The sequence below is a fragment of the Rutidosis leptorrhynchoides genome, chromosome 6 (genome assembly GCF_046630445.1).
Source record: "Rutidosis leptorrhynchoides isolate AG116_Rl617_1_P2 chromosome 6, CSIRO_AGI_Rlap_v1, whole genome shotgun sequence".
NCBI classification, from domain to species: domain Eukaryota; kingdom Viridiplantae; phylum Streptophyta; class Magnoliopsida; order Asterales; family Asteraceae; genus Rutidosis; species Rutidosis leptorrhynchoides.
Genome location: NC_092338.1, coordinates 153,250,558 through 153,267,975, shown reverse-complemented (window position 1 = coordinate 153,267,975; position 17,418 = coordinate 153,250,558). Strand labels below are relative to the sequence as shown.

General features: G+C 34.6%; 2 protein-coding genes and 2 long non-coding RNA genes across 5 annotated transcripts; 2 read left to right on the top strand and 2 right to left on the bottom strand.

The window, feature by feature from the left end:
• Positions 1-525: 525 nt before the first annotated feature.
• On the bottom strand, positions 526-2,718 carry LOC139851297 (uncharacterized). The gene is made up of 4 exons (XR_011760588.1): positions 2,469-2,718; positions 1,742-1,881; positions 1,105-1,192; positions 526-749 (listed from the first exon to the last, which is right to left on the bottom strand). It is a non-coding gene; the product is annotated as an uncharacterized lncRNA (long non-coding RNA).
• A 1,852-nt stretch (positions 2,719-4,570) lies between these two features.
• LOC139855945 (uncharacterized) lies at positions 4,571-7,937 on the bottom strand. 2 transcript variants are annotated; one of them, XR_011761612.1, is made up of 3 exons: positions 7,653-7,937; positions 6,582-6,651; positions 4,571-4,846 (listed from the first exon to the last, which is right to left on the bottom strand). It is a non-coding gene; the product is annotated as an uncharacterized lncRNA (long non-coding RNA). The 2 variants fall into 2 exon arrangements; XR_011761613.1 differs by lacking the exon at positions 4,571-4,846 and adding an exon at positions 5,095-5,772.
• Positions 7,938-9,148: 1,211 nt separating this feature from the next.
• On the top strand, positions 9,149-9,589 carry LOC139854183 (uncharacterized). Its single transcript, XM_071843502.1, has one exon. It carries the CDS (start codon positions 9,149-9,151, stop codon positions 9,587-9,589), a length of 441 nt encoding a protein of 146 aa, XP_071699603.1.
• A 15-nt stretch (positions 9,590-9,604) lies between these two features.
• Positions 9,605-17,287, top strand: LOC139854181 (uncharacterized). The gene is made up of 3 exons (XM_071843501.1): positions 9,605-9,918; positions 10,096-10,411; positions 17,234-17,287. The coding sequence occupies exons 1-3, from the start codon at positions 9,605-9,607 to the stop codon at positions 17,285-17,287; spliced, it is 684 nt and encodes a 227-aa protein (XP_071699602.1).
• Positions 17,288-17,418: the final 131 nt, after the last annotated feature.

Below are 17,418 nucleotides of genomic sequence, written 5' to 3'. Positions count from 1 at the left end.
ATAAAATGATTTTTGATAAGTAACAGGAAAATGAAAAAAGAAAGGAAAGTTTTAAAAAATTAATAGTTGTCATTACTATAATCCCTGTATTATAACTACAACCTGGAATAGGGAAAAAGACTATCAAATTCAAAACAAAACAAAATAAAAAGGATGCAAGAAAATTACAGCCCCATAGGTTGTTAAAAAATTTTAAAAATTTCTGTACCCTTTGTATAAGAGTACTTGGCAGATCTAATCATTTTATCCGAAAAAATTGGTGAAAATTGTGAATCGAACTCAGATGTCATCGAATTAGGGTTATTTACACCCAATCCTAGACGGACCGTAATAAGAAATGATTTTTTGGACCTGTCACCCAATCACCCACCCCGCCACTTCTAGTCAGTATTTTACCCACAAGTGACACGGATACATTAGATGAACAAACACATACAAAAATGAGCATGAAAGAATTCCAGCACTCAACTTAGTTTATAGTAGGATAGTCATATGTAAGTTGGTTGAATGCATTATTGACTGGCTAAATAGGAAATACTGTAAGACTACAATTGAACATAGACGGAACATGAAACTGAAATTAAAAATAGAAGGAACATAAAAAACTGTAATAACTGAACACATGCCTCTTAAGTTTAAGATAACCCATTGCCCTGGTTGCATAAGCTACTACAGTTAGTGATATTGCAAGAATCGTGGAATAGGAGTCACCGCTTGTTTATAGTTTCTATTCAGAAGAACTCGTTACCCTGCAACATCATAAAGAGATTTAATGACAAGAAGTTAAGGGCGTTACCGAAAAAGGTCATCAGGCTATTCTATTCTCATAGTGGTTATTTTCAGTCATTTGCTTTCTCATTTTACGTTAATAAAAAGCATAAATTGATATTACACTCTCTTCCAACCTGACATGTCCATTTATTCCGATTAAAAACTGTTGGCTTTTAAAATCCATATTAGTTAGTTGACACTTTGACCTCTAGTAAAAATGTAAAGTTGACACTTTGACCTCCAGTAACATTGTAATCTCAAATGAATAGTAGTCAATATCATAAAATCCATTTTGTGTATAATTAACTTTATTAAACTTTTGAAGAAAGTTACCTACGTAGAGCTTCTAAGCATTAGGCACACCTTTACGCAGGGAGACTCGGATTTTGTAAGTATATAGAACCCATGATCAATTATAGTCCTAACTCGAAGAGACAAGCAAAACAATATTTAGACATGAAATTTCAACTCATATAATTTAACTGCATTTTCAAGCATGCAAATCAAATAATAGTTACATGTAGGTATGGGACAAGAGTTTATATAGAAAAAGGTTTAGAAAAAATAAAATTTACCAATGAGGGAGGATTTTATGGATTGACATCCATTGCAGCTCATAAAAGCAAGAGACTGAAAATATTGAGGTTAATCTCTAAATTATTTCTTGTTTCTTAAAACAATTTTTATACCCAATTTCATAGTTAATCCAACACCATTCTATTAAAAAACGCCCATATTACTTATTCATAGCTCCATTAGTAGACAACAATATTAAGTTCTGGAGTATTGTAATAGTTATACAAAATCATTGTATTCATATTTAAAGATTCAACTATTATCATAAGAAGTTCAAAAAGTAGACAAAAGAACTGTTGCTGTTGCTTGTCAGTTTTACCCGACCAACCTGATAAGTATGATACGTTTCAACATAACCCATTTGACATGTTACCCCAAACACCCATATAGTAACCTGAATTGAAAAACTGAGTAGATTCTTAAGCTAATTGGCTCTTTTTCAGCATCTTTAAACTTCGTCATAACATCAGCATTAGCTTTTATTGTCGACTTTCTAACTTTTCCTACCTCATGTTTTTAGTTTAGTAGCATTGCCTAAAAAAGTTGGATGAAAGATTATAGTAAGCAATCAAAATCAAAGGCATAGCAATACTATGAGATCAGAAGTACAGAGTATCATTGAGTTAAAATTTGAGATTTGACAGATATCAAAATTTAGAATAATAAAATACCTTTGAAAATTCACTAAGCATAAAGCAATATCAAAGGAATTAACAAAGTGAAAAAATAGATAGTAATAGAATGACATTGAGTTTAAAAAAAAAAAACCACGTACGCTAATGTATGCGTGAAATTGATGATAACAATGACAATAAAAAATTTACAGTTTGAATCGTTTTCTAACATTTTTATGAAAATAAATATTTATTTATAAAATAATACGGAGTACATAAGTAGGGTTTAATGAAAACGAAATTTAAATCAAATCAAATAACAAATCAGCAAAAATCAAATTTCTCAATCCACGGCTTACATTATAAGATTTGTGAAATTACATACCTGATCCGACCGGAATAAAATTTTCAATTTATATTATGAATAAACTGGAAACAATTACGTTTTGGCGATTATGAAGATTTCTCAGAATTGGAATTGATTGATGATTCAAATTAAATACACACCTCTATAATTGATCCTTCAAGAAATTGATTCATCATATATCTTCGGGGTTTGAAACGGTATTGTTGATGCTTGAATCATGATTTGAAAAATATTACTGAATCATGCTTGAAGCGCCAGAGTAACATGATTTGCGTTTGAATCGCTATGATTTAGGGAGTAATCGATGAGAAAATTTAGAGAGAGGGTAGTGCAAGCCGCGATTTTAGGGTTTTTTGTAACCGTTAATCAAGAGGAGAGGAATAGTTTTAATCTCTGTTTTTAGATGTAATTAGTGACATGGATTTGATGAATTTCCTACGTGGGTTACTTATGTAGTTGACAACTAAGCATTATTAGTGAATAATTAACAACATAATTAAAATAAACCACAGTTTGACAAATCAGAAATAAGTTTACGGTTTATACATATGTATATATGAATCGCTATGATTTAGGGAGTAATCGATGAGAAAATTTAGAGAGAGGGTAGTGCAAGCCGCGATTTTAGGGTTTTTTGTAACGGTTAATCAAGAGGAATAGTTTTAATCTCTGTTTTTAGATGTAATTAGTGACATGGATTTGATGAATTTCCTACGTGGGTTACTTATGTAGTTGACAACTAAGCATTATTAGTGAATAATTAACAACATAATTAAAATAAACCACAGTTTGACAAATCAGAAATAAGTTTACGGTTTATACATATGTATATATGTATGATGTATGATGTATGATATGACGCTTGTTGATTATCAGTTTCGTCTTCTCTGATTGAAGTTCATTTGGGGTTTTATAGAACCCTAAGTTGGAGGTATGCATCTATTCTTAAATTGTTGATAATTATTGAGGTTATTAAAATCAGAAATAAGTTTACGGTTTATACATATGTATATATGTATGATGTATGATGTATGATATGACGCTTGTTGATTATCAGTTTCATCTTCTCTGATTGAAGTTCATTTGGGGTTTTATAGAACCCTAAGTTGGAGGTATGCATCTATTCTTAAAGTGTTGATAATTATGGATGGCCAATCCCCATCGTCCATGTGAAAGAGACGTCCGTTTCTTCTCTCATTTCTTTCTCCCGGACGCCACAGAGACGCCACCAAGTGCCCGACCGTTACCTATGATTCTGGCATTTCTTTATGTCCAACTCAGCAAGTAACGGGGTCACTTCGACCCGTTACAGATGGTCTAAGACTACGGATAATGGTGATTGAAACGTGGAGTGAATAATGTGCAATTTTTTAGGCAAGTCAGAGACTGGACCATGCTAGGGAAGGGGAAGTTGTTATTTGGGTGGGGTGGGGTGTGGGGGGGGCTTTTGTCAAATGATGACAGTGACGTGTCAGTTTATTTTTAATTCTTTTTTGGTTACTTTAATTAGTTTTTATTTATTAAATAAGATAAAATGTAACATTTCATATATAAAAAAAATAAGTTACATTAATAAAAAAAATTTACATAAAAAAAAAAGTTACATTAATAAAAAAACATTACTTTAAAAAAAACATTACACTAAGAAAACATTACATGAATTAAAAAAATAAAAGTGCACATTAAAAAAAGGGTTAAAGTCAAAAATAGGCTACAAACTTACACAAATGTACCGATGTCGCCCACAAACTCATTTACATCCTATTGTCGCCTACAAACTTTCAGAAAATGTGCTAATATCAACATTTTATAGTTTTGACCTTTACATACTAATTTTGACCTTTTATTTTTTTTTTTTTATTTTTTTAAGAATTAAGATCAAATCCACGAACGACACGTGTTGATTTTAACCAGTTTAGCCGGTAGCAAGTCATTTTTGTTTACATTGGTACACTTTTTAAAAGTTTTTGTTTACATTGGTACATTTTTTGAAAGTTTGTAGGCGACAGTAGGACGAAAATGAGTTTGTAGGCTACATCGATACATTTGTGTAAGTTTATAGCCTATTTTTGGCTTTAACCCTTCCAAAATGTACCAACTATTTGATAAATGTACCAACAATTTGATATTTTCTAGCAAACAACAATTAACGCATCAATAACCTCTTAAACACGAATCCTAAAAATCTTTTTAGAGAGAAAATCAAAGAAAGATCTTCCATCAATAAAAAAAAGTATCTCATATGACACTGCTGAATGACATCTCTGAGATTGTAGCTTCTGACCTACAGGATATCAGTCAATTGGTGAACATCATTTAATTTTTCTCCAATTAGGCTTTTGATGTAACAAATAATAAAGTAAACATTCTTTGCAAGAATTAAAAGAGCACTAAAGAAACAATACTACAAAACGATTCAAAATGATATAGTATCCACATCTATGATCTATCCATGGCTGCCGAAGCATCTTCTACGCAATCAATTGTTCGGAGAATCGATCCCTAGGGAATGAGGGACCTGCCTTGAGACGGGAAGATGGGGTTAGATGTAATGCAAGTGCTGATCACATCCAAAGAATATACTGCAGAGTGCATATTATTACAGTTGATAATCTGGGCCATACAAAAATTAGCAGAACCAACTTGATTAGAGCTGTCTTCAACCTTAGACCAGTTGTAACGAGCCCTTGGTCACGGCGTGGGGATGAGGTGGCAGCAGACGCAGCCCCCTTCCTCCCGTATCAGGGCGTGGGTGATGGTGTGGGTGCGTGGGTCTGCAACGCAAGAAGCCATGGGCGTGTTCAATTTTTTTAATTTTTTTATTAATTTAAAATATTATTTTATACCCCTTTTTAATATTTAACTCAATTATATTTTAACACATCATCACAATACTCCCAATCCACACCAAAATCCCACACCACCACTACTCCACAAAAACAACCCACACGTCCTAGTCATCAAAAAGGTACAAAAAGCAACTCACGCCCCCAACCGTTACGAGTGGTCTTATAAGAAAAACACTGAGGGAATATGAATATATGATATAAGGTATACATTTAAAAAATACAAATGAAAAGGAGTACTTGTGATTGTGTGATTCGTTTTAGCGCTGGAAAAAAAATTAACTTAGGGAGAGCCAATAGGAATGTCACTCCTTTAAATTACTCCAAATTTCTTTCATGTCAATAAAAATAAAAATAAAAATAAAAATACTTGACGTAAAAACAAATTCTTGCAAAATTGATAGATAATAGGACAACCATTCCTTCCAAAAATTTCCCCAAATTATATAACAATTAAAGTCTTCAAGAAAATTAAATGTATGAGTAAGAGACAAGTATTTTATTAAAAAAAAAAACATTAACTAGTTCAAGCATAGCTAGATCATCCTTTGTAACCTATCATCAAGCCACCAACTATAGTTAAATTAGCCGTTGTAACCTATCACAAAGTTTAAAAGAATTTTAAGTCTCATGTTAAACATTGAGAATCTTACTGATTGTAAGGTCAAGGCATTAATAAGTACACACAGGAGATACTGCTAAAGGCAATGCGATAAGAATAGTACCTTCCATAGATTAACTTAAAAATTACAATATCTAACTAACAAACCCGTTTGAGTAACACAACTGCCAACATTACTTTTATGCTTCATGATAGGGTCGCAAACTATTGGTAAGTTAAAAATAGTATCTTATGTGACGAGTTGAGCTGGTCAAGTGGGTCAAGTATCATCCTAGTTGTATCAGTTATCAAACACACAAGTCATAACCTTTTAAAAATCTTAAATAAGATGCTTGTCGGGTTAACACTTAAATATAAATAGAACAAAAGTTATTCTCAATCCAATCTTATCCGCACCCAATTATCTTGCCCAATACCCATTCCACCATTGTCATCAGCATTGAATACTAAAGGTTGAAAGACATGTTCAGCTTATATTTATGAGCGGGTCAAAAACTTAAAACAAGGCAGGGCATGCCAGGTTGAGTTGCCTCACAAACAAACCTTTTGTCCTTTCATCTAAATAAAGTTGTTAAGTTTCAAAAATAGCAACTCCAATCCTTTAGGATTTGATTGATTATGTTAAGTTTCCAACTATCAGTTGGTCACTTGGTCAGTTGGTCTAGTTGCTAAAACTGACTCATGGAACTTTTAATTAACCCCTATTGCTACCCGTACGTTGTCTGGTTGCATATAACAGAAAAACTATTTAATTTCATGTATATCATATAAAGTTATGAAAAGACCTGAATATGTTCAAAAGTTGTTGAAACTCAGAGTCACCAGAAAACAACGCCTGTCTTTTTGCCATTTCATCTGTGCAAAATTACAATATGGTGTCATTAAATGGCCTAATATTAACACTTCAAGCGCGCTGATTTACAACAAATCTGAAACTACTAAATATATAAATTATACTCCAGTTAATATGAAATACATAAGCATTGAGACTAGCGAATGCTAACAGAATAAAAACAATTGACAACAGATTTAAATACAGATAAATACGAATGACGACACTGTTCTGTTCATATATCGATAACAACGTATCTAAATCCAGTCTTTATAGAGTTGGTCAACCTAATTCAACATGTTAACATTCATCAAAATGTTACCAAAACAAAACAGTTTTCGATTTGCTACAAAACAGTTTTCGATTGATTTGATTAAGGATATAAGCTCTAAACTAGAAGCCCTAAACAAATGCAAACAACACTCACTTGCAGTATACAATACATCTTTTCTAACATGCATTTCATCAAACACCTTAAGAACATCTTGTAATAAACTGTATAGTTTGATGAGATGTATGTTCTAACATTTTCACATTCATTTTCTAAGAGACCACATTATATGCAGCAAAAAATTGAAGAAAACAATAGTCAAATGATTGAATCTAGCTGAAAATAAATATATATGGTATCGTAACACATCAGCTAGTAGAGTTTTTGATTTCTGGTACACTTAAATAGCATAAAAATTAAGTTCGGCTAGGTTAACAATCTAACACATAATCAGTTGTAAATGCAGTCATATCTAAATGATAACATTTATTTATTTATATCTAAATAATGTAAATGATAACAGTTGTATACATCAAATGCAGTCATACTTAATGAACGATAACATATGTAAATGACGAAAATTTATCTTAATAACGAATCAATACATATATGGTTGCATAAGCTATTGTAATCAATTAATGACCAGAATCAGCTTCTCAACATGAACATAGAACATCTGAATGTATGGAATAATAATGTTATTTAACGATTCGTGCTCCAGTCAAAGATTACCGAGATTAAAGAAGAAATTACCGATAGAGTGGCAAGGATTTGTAGAAAAGACTTGAATGAAGATATGGAGCGGCTGAAATTAGGGTTTGAGATTGGGAAAAAAATCAAAGAGTTGAAAAAATAGAGATCGGTGAACCCATTAGACCATAGATAACGCGGTATGCCGCCACAAATGCCACCACAAACGCCGGAAATGGGCGGTTGTGGGCATTTGTGCGGCGGCGTTTGTCGCCGGATCACGGGGGTGAGGGAAGGGCGGGTTGCACACGTGTATTTCTCTGATTGGTGGAGGTATTTCTCTCTCTTCTAACGTCTCTTTCTCTCTGTCTTGCTCCACCCCAAAAAGCAAACAACCACCTATTACATTTAAACTTAAATTGTTCTTAGCTTGGATCAAATTAGAAGCCGTCACCGGCACCATCAAAATCGCAGCAATTTTCCGAACCTGAGAGTATAACTTTCGCCGGCAAACCTCTCGCAACGCGCCACCACGCGCCGCCTCTCAGGTCGCCGGAATAGTTCCCGGTCATTTTTATTTTTTTTTCTCGCAGGTAATATAACGGAGCCTGTAACAAAAGTCCTCACGATCCAGAAACCTAGCTAAGTCGCTGTTTGCTGCTACCTCTTTGCCGTCGGGAGCCGCTGCTGCCGGAACTCCTTCATCCTCGTAAGGCTGTGTTTGTTTTCTCTGACCCTTAAATTTCTCTTCTCCATAACCTAACTTTTCTGTAGCCAACCTTACTGTACAATTTCTATTTGGTTTTCATAACTTAAACTTTTATGCTGTTTGTCTTTTTTTTACGCCTTTACAACCTGTGCTTTCCCCGTATTACGAGTAATATTTTTGTAGCTATAGTATATTAAGTTTCCATCTAATAGATTTTTTTATAAATTTATTAAGTATTTTCCATTGGGTATAAATTCTTCTTATATATACATATATATATTTTTTTCCTTTCTTTCTCTCCTATTTGACTATATTGGATTATATATTATTCTTTTATTAATATACCGCCTAGTTGTAATTTATATTATAGTATAACTTACATTTATATATCCTTTTTAGTTCTAAATATTATAATTTACAATTTATACGAATTTATCTTATTCATATTATTTAGCTTGTACTTGGTCATCTTTTTAGTGCACAAAGTAATATAGATCCTTCGCATAGTTATGGTCACTTGAGGTCATGTTCTCCTGTTTTAGGGGCGGGTAGGCCTAGCGGGGTTAGAGGAGGTTGTAGGGTAGCCACCGTTGGTAGGATTAGAGTGGGTAGTTGGAATATATGAACCTTGACTGGTAAGAGGATTGAGCCCGTTGTTACCTTTCTTAAGAGTAAGGTAGACATAGTGTGTGTTCAAGAGACTAGATGGAAGGGTGAAGAGGCGATAGAGATTCAGGACTATAAGTTGTGGTACTCGGGTTCTAGGATAGCACGGAACGAGGTAGGTATCTTTTTAGGAAAACTACATAAAGATAACGTTGTTGACGTGGGCAGGTTTAGCGATATGATTATGTCGGTTAGTTTAATTATTAAGGAGGAGACTTTCACGGTCATTAGTGCATACGCACCTCATGCGGGTTTAGGTGATGCGGAAAAGAAGAGTTTTTGGGAATTGTTAGATGAGGTGGTGAGGGGGTGCCCAGCCGACCATCGACTGATTATAGGTGGTGATCTGAATGGACATATAGGAGTGGAGGCAGAAGGTTATGAGGGAGCCCATGGTGGCTTTGGGTTTGGTCCTAGAAATGAAGAGGGGCGCTCAATTCTTGAGTTTGCCATTGCCCACAAGTTGGTGGTAGCAAACTCTTTCTTCAAGAAGAGGGATGCTCAGTTAGCCACATTCCATAGCGGGAGTCGCAACACCCAGATTGACTTTTTGCTTCTTCGTAAAGGGGAACTTAGGACATGTAGGGACTGTAAGGTCCTTCCAGCTTTGACGTGCTCCTCCTAGCACAGATTGCTGGTCATGGACCTAGTCACTAGGGGAAGAGTTGGCAGGAGGGCTAGGGCTGTACAACCTAGAATCCTTTGGAAGAACCTCTATGGAGCGAATGCGGAGACTTTTAGAGCGATTGTTGTTAATAGATTGAGTGTAGAAGAGGATTACGTTGCCCCTACGGACGCAGACCAGATATGGAATCGCATGGTGTCCACTATCAGAGATGTGGCAAAAGAGACCTTAGGAGTGGCTATAGGGACATCGAGAGCCCATAAGAGTAGAAGAGAGTCGTGGTGGCTTAGTGACGTTGTCCAATCGAAAGTCGCGTTAAAGCAGACGAGGTTTAGGGAGCTCATTACTCTTGGAGAAGGGACACCTGAAGAGAGAACTAGGGTAGAAGAAAGATATAAAGAAGCTAAAAGAGAAGCTAAGAAGGCCGTAGCAATTGCAAAAGACAAAGCATATGAAGACTTATATAGAAAACTAGACTCTAAAGAGGGAGCTATTGACATATATAGGATAGCCAAAGCTAGGGAGCGAGGAAGGAGGGACTTAGGTAACATCAAATATATCAAGGATGTAGCAGGGCAAAGTATAGTGAGAGAAGACCTTATTAGGAAAAGATGGGAAGAATATTTTGCATCCCTTTTCGGTAGGGGAAGACCAGAGCGGAACGGTGAACCCCACGAGGTTCAGGAGTTTCAAAACAACTGTTTCTGCACGAGGATTAATCAGGAGGAAGTTAGATTGGCCCTACGAAAGATGGGGAGAAACAAAGCAGTAGGACCAGACCAAATTCCGATTGAGGCGTGGAAGTGCCTAGGAGGTGACGGGGTTAGATGGTTGACAAACCTTTTCAACACGATGTTTAGAAGCGCAAATATGCCTATGGAATGGAGACTCAGTGAGGTTATTCCCATTTACAAGAACAAGGGAGATGCGCAATTATGTAGTAACTATAGAGGCATAAAGTTACTCAGTCATACTATGAAGCTTTAGGAAAGAGTGATCGAGACGAGGCTCAGACGCGAGACAAAGGTTTCAGAGAACCAATTCGGCTTCATGCCAGGACGCTCGTCGATGGAAGCGATTCACATAGTTAGAAGCCTTATGGAGAAGTATAGGGAAAAGCAAAAGAACCTACACATGGCGTTCTTAGACTTGGAAAAAGCTTATGACTGTGTCCCGCGTGAGCTGATTTGGAAGACTCTTAATGCTAGGGGAGTCCCAAGTAGATATATAAGATCTATTAGAGATATGTACGAGGGGGCGAAGACTCGTGGACGTACGACGGTAGGTGTAGTGACCCGAACTTTTTCATGTTTATATATATTAATTGAGATTGATATTTACATGATTAAATGTTTCCAACATGTTAAGCAATCAAACTTGTTAAGACTTGATTAATTGAAATATGTTTCATATAGACAATTGACCACCCAAGTTGACCGGTGATTCACGAACGTTAAAACTTGTAAAAACTATATGATGACATATATATGGATATATATATAGTTAACATGATACTATGATAAGTAAATATATCATTAAGTATATTAACAATGAACTACATATGTAAAAACAAGACTACTAACTTAATGATTTTTAAACGAGACATATATGTAACGATTATCGTTGTAAAGACATTTAATGTATATATATCATATTAAGAGATATTCATACATGATAATATCATGATAATATAATAATTTAAAATCTCATTTGATATTATAAACATTGGGTTAACAACATTTAACAAGATCGTTAACCTAAAGGTTTCAAAACAACACTTCCATGTAACGACTAACGATGACTTAACGACTCAGTTAAAATGTATATACATGTAGTGTTTTAATATGTATTTATACACTTTTGAAAGACTTCAATACACTTATCAAAATACTTCTACTTAACAAAAATGCTTACAATTACATCCTCGTTCAGTTTCATCAACAATTCTACTCGTATGCACCCGTATTCGTACTCGTACAATACACAGCTATTAGATGTAGGTACTATTGGTATATACACTCCAATGATCAGATCTTAGCAGCCCATGTGAGTCACCTAACACATGTGGGAACCATCATTTGGCAACTAGCATGAAATATCTTATAAAATTACAAAAATATGAGTAATCATTCATGACTTATTTACATGAAAACTAAATTTCATATCCTTTAAATCTAATCCATACACCAACGACCAAAAACACCTACAAACACTTTCATTCTTAAATTTTATTCATCTAATTGATCTCTCTCAAGTTCTATCTTCAAGTTCTAAGTGTTCTTCATAAATTCCAAAAGTTCTAGTTTCATAAAATCAAGAATACTTTCAAGTTTGCTAGCTCACTTCCAATCTTGTAAGGTGATCATCCAACCTCAAGAAATCTTTGTTTCTTACAGTAGGTTATAATTCTAATACAAGGTAATAATCATATTCAAACTTTGGTTCAATTTCTATAACTATAACAATCTTATTTCAAGTGATGATCTTACTTGAACTTGTTTTCGTGTCATGATTCTGCTTCAAGAACTTCGAGCCATCCAAGGATCCATTGAAGCTAGATCCACTTTTCTCTTTTCCAGTAGGTTTATCCAAGGAACTTAAGGTAGTAATGATGTTCATAACATCATTCGATTCATACATATAAAGCTATCTTATTCGAAGGTTTAAACTTGTAATCACTAGAACATAGTTTACTTAATTCTAAACTTGTTCGCAAATAAAAGTTAATCCTTCTAACTTGACTTTTAAAATCAACTAAACACATGTTCTATATCTATATGATATGCTAACTTAATGATTTAAAACCTGGAAACACGAAAAACACCGTAAAACCGGATTTACGCCGTCGTAGTAACACCGCTGGCTGTTTTGGGTTAGTTAATTAAAAACTATGATAAAATTTGATTTAAAAGTTGTTATTCTGAGAAAATGATTTTTATTATGAACATGAAACTATATCCAAAAATTATGGTTAAACTCAAAGTGAAAGTATGTTTTCTAAAATGGTCATCTAGACGTCGTTCTTTCGACTGAAATGACTACCTTTACAAAAACAACTTGTAACTTATTTTTCCGACTATAAACCTATAATTTTTCTGTTTAGGTTCATAAAATAGAGTTCAATATGAAACCATAGCAATTTGATTCACTCAAAACGGATTTAAAATGAAGAAGTTATGGGTAAAACAAGATTGGATAATTTTTCTCATTTTAGCTACGTGAAAATTGTTAACAAATCTATTCCAACCATAACTTAATCAACTTGTATTGTATATTATGTAATCTTGAGATACCATAGACACGTATACAATGTTTCGACCTATCATGTCGACACATCTATATATATTTCGGAACAACCATAGACACTCTATATGTGAATATTGGAGTTAGCTATACAGGGTTGAGGTTGATTCCAAAATATATATAGTTTGAGTTGTGATCAATACTGAGATACGTATACACTGGGTCGTGGATTGATTCAAGATAATATTTATCGATTTATTTCTGTACATCTAACTGTGGACAACTAGTTGTAGGTTATTAACGAAGACAGCTGACTTAATAAACTTAAAACATCAAAATATATTAAAAGTGTTGTAAATATATTTTGAACATACTTTGATATACATGTATATATTGTTATAGGTTCGTGAATCAACCAGTGGCCAAGTCTTACTTCCCGACGAAGTAAAAATCTGTGAAAGTGAGTTATAGTCCCACTTTTAAAATCTAATATTTTTGGGATGAGAATACATGCAGGTTTTATAAATGATTTACAAAATAGACACAAGTACGTGAAACTACATTCTATGGTTGAATTATCGAAATCGAATATGCCCCTTTTTATTAAGTCTGGTAATCTAAGAATTAGGGAACAGACACCGTAATTGACGCGAATCCTAAAGATAGATCTATTGGGCCTAACAAACCCCATCCAAAGTACCGGATGCTTTAGTACTTCGAAATTTATATCATATCCGAAGGGTGTCCCGGAATGATGGGGATATTCTTATATATGCATCTTGTTAATGTCGGTTACCAGGTGTTCACCATATGAATGATTTTTATCTCTATGTATGGGATGTGTATTGAAATATGAAATCTTGTGGTCTATTATTATGATTTGATATATATAGGTTAAACCTATAACTCACTAACATTTTTGTTGACGTTTTAAGCATGTTTATTCTCAGGTGATTATTAAGAGCTTCCGCTGTCGCATACTTAAATAAGGACGAGATTTGGAGTCCATGCTTGTATGATATTGTGTAAAAACTGCATTCAAGAAACTTATTTTGTTGTAACATATTTGTATTGTAAACCATTATGTAATGGTTGTGTGTAAACTGGATATTTTCGATTATCATTATTTGATAATCTACGTAAAGCTTTTTAAAACCTTTATCTATGAAATAAAGGTTATGGTTTGTTTTAAAAATGAATGCAGTCTTTGAAAAATGTCTCATATAGAGGTCAAAACCTCGCAACGAAATCAATTAATATGGAACGTTTTTAATTAATAAGAACGGGACATTTCAGTAGGAAACACAGAGTTTTTCCCGGTAGAGGTTGGTTTACATCAGGGATCTTCCCTTAGCCCTTATCTTTTCTCTTTGATCCTAGACGAGTTGACTCATAGGATACAAGACAACATCCCATGGTGCCTGATTTTCGTCGACGATATTGTATTAGTTTCGGATTCTCAGGATGAGCTTAACAGGAGGCTAGAGCAATGGAGGATCGCCTTAGAATCAAATGGCCTACGGATTAGCAGACTTAAATCGGAGTACCTTAGATGCAATTTCAAGGGGGGCGAAGAGGAACACGACGATATAGTGGATATCAGAATTGGGGATCAGATTCTACCCCTGCAAGAGTCCTTTAGATATTTAGGCTCGATGCTTCACATTTCGGGAAGGATAGATGAGGATGTGACGCATCGTATACGAGTAGGATGGTTGAAGTGGAGGGCTGCGAAAGGGGTGTTGTGCGACAAGAAGGTCCCACTTAAACTGAAAGGTAAATTCTTTAAGGTGGCAATTAGACCAGCCATGTTGTACGGATCAGAGTGTTGGCCAATGACGAAGGCCCAAGAGAGAAGGATGGAGGTGGCAGAAATGAGGATGCTTAGATGGACGTGTGGTAAGACCATGCTAGATATGATACCAAATGGAGTTTTTAGGGAGAAATTGGAAGTTGGGAACATCATCAACAAACTTAGGGAATGACGACTTAGATGGTTTGGGCATGTTAGGAGGCGCCCACTTTTAGCCCCAGTTAGGAGAGTCGAGACCCTCGTCGTTGGCGGCGTAAGGAGAAGGGGTAGACCTAGACGTAGGATGGAGGATAGATTGAAGCTTGACATGAAAGAGCTCCTACTGACGGAGGACATGACTTCTGATAGGAGCCTGTGGAGGAGTAGAATTAGAATTATTGAGTAGGTTGTTTTTTTTTTTTTTTTTTTCATTGTGTTAGTTACTTTTATTATACAACTACATATATAACTATAACCAGATATTCAATAACCACACTATTTATACCCCTCTACATGGTTTATATGCCTTTGTATCTATGTATATGTTTTTAGGCTATATATATGTACCGATGTATATGTTTGTATCTATATATGTATCTATGTATCTAAGTGCATGTATTGGTGTATGTATGTTTGTCTGTCTTGTATCTGTACCTAGGTATATATATCTACGAATATATCTATATGTATTTATGTTTAAGCACGAGTTTTTTGTTTTTTTTTTTTTCATGCTTTCGTGTGGTATATATATATCGATGTGTGTGTCTGTGTGGGTGGGTATATATATATATATATGTATATGTATATGTATATGTATATGTATATGTATATGTATATGTATATGTATATGTATATATTTTGTTTGTCTGTATGTCTACCTGAAATTAAATGGTTATGTGCACTATTTTATTCATGCTCTTTGCCCTACTGTTGTGCATTACTGCTATATGTGTCCCCTTTATGGTTACTGTGTATGGTTGCTTCTTGCTAGGCGCTCATTACTCGTACATGTACGTATCATTTGCCCTCTCTATTTCGTTCTTATGAGCTCTTCAGGCCGGAGGTCCTTTAGGAAGCAATCTCTTTTGCGCTAGAGTAGAGGGAGGGACGACCTTATCTAGGCGCGGGTTCTATACCCGCGGGTGGAGTAGTGACTTCCTTCTAATCTAGGGTACGAGGAATGATTGTCTACACTCACCTCCCCCATACCCCACTTTCGTTAGATGGGGTATTGTTGTTGTTTTGTTGTTGTGGAGGTATTATACCCGTTGAGATGTAGCCGTTGCAATTTTTTCCTCCTATAAATACATACACATTTAACCATTCATTTCACACATTTCTCATACTTTCTACTTATCAATTCAATTTATATAAACATAAACACTTTCGTTTTTATCAACAAAAAATGGAGTTTTTAGCCGCTAGTCTAGATTTTCTATTCGATAGCACCTCGTCCGACGAAGAGGAAGAAAGCCCACCTATAAGAACTCGGGTGCAACGGAACCCACGACGTTTTATTAATAGTACTAATGTAATGTTTTTTTTAGGGTTAAAGCCAAAAATAGGCTATAAAATTACACAAATGTACCGATGTAGCCCACAAACTGATTTCCGTCCTACTGTCGCCTACAAACTTTCAAAAAGTGTACCAATGTAAACAAAAACTTTTAAAAAGTATACCAATGTAAACAAAAATGACTTGCTACCGGCTAAACTGGTTAAAATCAACACGTGTCGTTCGTGGATTGGATCTTAATTCTTAAAAAAAAAATAAAAATAAAAATAAAAGGTCAAAATTAGTATGTAACAGGTCAAAACTATAAAATGTTGATATTAGCACATTTTCTGAAAGTTTGTAGGCGACAGTAGGACGGAAATGGGTTTGTGGGTGACATCGGTACATTTGTGTAAGTTTGTAGCCTATTTTTGACTTTAACCCATTTTGGAAACACCTTGTTTTTGTTGAATATATAGCTGAGTTTTAATTGAATGCAGTAACGAATTTAGCATAAAATGATCATTCATATTATATTATGTCAATATGGAGGATTAACAATGATGACCATATTTTAGTCTCTAATAGAAAAATAGTGACCATATTTCGGTCTCTAACCACATTTTGGTCTCTAAATTGTGATCATGTTGTGGTCATTAACATCAAGAATGTGATCATTTTTTGGTCACAAATAGTAAGTGAGAGTGACTACTTTTTTTCGTCACTAATATTAGTGACCACAATTAGTTGGTCACTCTAGTGACCAATTTATTTTTTTGGTCTCTAATTAAATTTTGTGACGGACCTATAGTGACGAAGAGTGACCAACTAATTTTGATCACTAATTTGTCTTAGTGACCATTTTTGTATGGTTAGTGATCAAAAAGCCCTTGTCACTAAAGCTTTTTTTTCTTGTGGTGTTTTTGACATATCAAACGGACTCTTTGTAATTTTGTAACATAAACGGTGATAATAAGACAAATAGACTATGATAAAATAAAGAGATTTGCTAACGACAGTTACACATTGACTTTTTAATGACGGTTAGTGGAATATAGAATACTTTTAGGCACGTTAACGAAAACCTTAATAATGCCTTAAATGCACTCGTTAGCAAAATGCTAATACGGAGTATACAATAAGGGCGATAGGTAATTGGGACCACTAGAGGTTTGTTTTTATCAAATCCGAAAAACCAGTTCTCTTGGCTTTCTTGACTATCCAACGGCTTGACTTTTAGAAGCAAATTGTTCTATCCAAGTCTTGCATGCGATATACGCCACTCATTGAGGTATCAAG

Coding starts and splice junctions, on each gene's coding strand:
- LOC139854183 (XM_071843502.1), top strand. CDS start 9,149: ATGTCGGTTAGTTTAATTATTAAGGAGGAGACTTTCACGGTCATTAGT.
- LOC139854181 (XM_071843501.1), top strand. CDS start 9,605: ATGGACCTAGTCACTAGGGGAAGAGTTGGCAGGAGGGCTAGGGCTGTA. Junction 9,919..10,095: donor GTCGCGTTAAAGCAGACGAG/GTTTAGGGAGCT, acceptor TGACATATATAG/GATAGCCAAAGCTAGGGAGC. Junction 10,412..17,233: donor AGTGCCTAGGAGGTGACGGG/GTTAGATGGTTG, acceptor TGCACTCGTTAG/CAAAATGCTAATACGGAGTA.